The sequence below is a fragment of the Melospiza georgiana genome, chromosome Z (assembly GCF_028018845.1).
Source record: "Melospiza georgiana isolate bMelGeo1 chromosome Z, bMelGeo1.pri, whole genome shotgun sequence".
Classification (NCBI taxonomy): domain Eukaryota; kingdom Metazoa; phylum Chordata; class Aves; order Passeriformes; family Passerellidae; genus Melospiza; species Melospiza georgiana.
In genome coordinates this window covers 80,831,458-80,833,582 of record NC_080465.1, presented here as the reverse complement: position 1 = coordinate 80,833,582, position 2,125 = coordinate 80,831,458, and the positions used below count along the sequence as shown (strand labels likewise).

At 74.3% G+C, this 2,125-nt stretch overlaps 1 protein-coding gene across 1 annotated transcript in view; it reads left to right on the top strand.

Annotated features, from left to right (window-relative positions):
* The first annotated feature begins 515 nt into the window (after positions 1-515).
* Positions 516-2,125, top strand: part of SKOR2 (SKI family transcriptional corepressor 2) — a 23,491-nt gene continuing 21,881 nt past the window's right edge. The window contains exon 1 of the mRNA XM_058044318.1: positions 516-2,125. This exon is cut by the window's right edge and continues 604 nt beyond it. Within this exon, the coding sequence (XP_057900301.1) occupies positions 516-2,125 (1,610 nt within the window).

Here is a 2,125-nt window from a genome sequence, read left to right as displayed (position 1 = left end):
GGATGCCCGGGCAGCCGCGGGGAGCAGCGAAACTTTGGGGGGTTTTCGTTCCTCTGCCGAGCTTTCCCCGTGGCGGGGCCGCTCCTCGGTCGCCGTGTGCCCGCGGAGGCTCCGCGCGGAGCCCTCGCGGGTGGCGGCGGGTTTGCAGGGCGAGGAGACGGACACGGGGCTCTGCTGCGTGTTTGGGGTGGGTTCGGGGATTCTTCCAGACGGGGACGGGCTCGCTCGTGTGCCGCCATCTCCGCACCTGCGGTGGGATGCGCACGCCGGAGAGCCGCGGGGGCGGACAGCTCCGGGGAGCTGGAGGACACAGGAGGTTCGGGGGACTCGGGGTGGCTGAGCAAAGCTCCTGACGGGCAGCGCCTCCGCATGCCGGCAGACAGAGGAGCGGGGGGAGGACGGGGTGCGTGCGGCGGGGACCCCCCATCGCTGAGAGCGCTCGGCTGACGGCGCCGTGTCTCTGTGCCCTTCCCCTCCTGCAGCTAGAGCAGAGCAGCCCCCCCGGCGCTGAGACCATGGCGACCAGCCCGCTGCCCGGCCCCACCGATATCCTGCTGCCGTCGCCGTCCAGCGCGTACCCGCCGGACCCCATGAGCCAGCCGAGGGCCGGCCACGCCGCCATGAAGCCCAACCAGGTGGGGCAGGTGATCCTCTACGGCATCCCGATCGTCTCGCTGGTCATCGACGGGCAGGAGCGGCTGTGCCTGGCGCAGATCTCCAACACCCTCCTCAAAAACTTCAGCTACAACGAGATCCACAACCGGCGGGTGGCCCTGGGCATCACCTGCGTGCAGTGCACGCCGGTGCAGCTGGAGATCCTGCGGCGGGCCGGGGCCATGCCCATCTCCTCCCGCCGCTGCGGCATGATCACCAAGAGGGAGGCCGAGCGGCTCTGCAAGTCCTTCCTGGGGGAGAACCGGCCCCCCAAACTGCCGGATAACTTCGCCTTCGACGTGTCCCACGAGTGCGCCTGGGGATGCCGCGGGAGCTTCATCCCGGCCCGCTACAACAGCTCCCGGGCCAAGTGCATCAAGTGCAGCTACTGCAGCATGTACTTCTCGCCCAACAAGTTCATCTTCCACTCCCACCGCACCCCCGACGCCAAGTACACCCAGCCCGACGCCGCCAACTTCAACTCCTGGCGCCGCCACCTGAAGCTGACCGACAAGAGCCCCCAGGATGAGCTGGTCTTCGCCTGGGAGGATGTCAAGGCCATGTTCAACGGCGGCAGCCGCAAGCGCGCCCTGCCGCCCGCCCCGCCGGCCCCCGCCGCCGCCGCGCCCGCCGCCTGCCACCCGCTGGGCTCGGTGAAGGCGGCGGCGGTGGTGGGCGGCGGGCTGCTGAGCCCGCACCTCCTGGCCGCGCCGCCCGACCTGCACCAGAAGCGCCCGCGCTTCGAGGAGGACGAGGAGCTGCAGGAGGCGGTGGCGGCGGCGCACGGCGGCAAGAGCCCACGGAGCTACCCCGTCATCCCGGTGCCCAGCAAGGGCTCCTTCGGCGGCATGCTCCAGAAGTTCCCCGGCTGCGGCGGGCTCTTCCCGCACCCCTACGGCTTCCCCGCCGCCGCCTTCGGGCTCTGCCACAAGAAGGAGGAGGGCGGCGGCGGCGGCGATGCCCTCGGCGGGGCGGCCGCGCACAAGGCCGGCGGGGCGGCGGCGGCGGGCAGCGGGCTCTCGGGGCTCTTCTGGCCGGGCAGGAAGGACGCCGCCTTCTACCCTCCCTTCTGCATGTTCTGGCCGCCGCGCACCCCGGGCGGGCTGCCGGTGCCCACCTACCTGCAGCCGCCGCCGCAGCCGCCCGGCGCCCTGGGATGCTCGCTGGGGGGGGACGGGGCGGGCCTGCTGCGCCAGGCTTTCCTGGACCTGTCGGAGCCCGGCGGCGAGGCGGGGCCGGCGGGGCTGGGCACGGGGCCGGGGCTGGGGACGCCGCCCGCCGCCGCCCCCCCGTCCGCGCCCTCCGCCGCCGCCGCCGCCGCCGCCGCCCGGGACCCGCTGTTCGAGTCGCCCCCGGGCGGCGGCGCCGAGCCCGCCTCGCCCGCCGCTTCCGACGGGGGCAGCGGCGGCGGCGGCGGGCGGGTCCCCCCGCACCACCCGCACCTGCTGGAGGCGGCGGGCGGGCGCAAGGC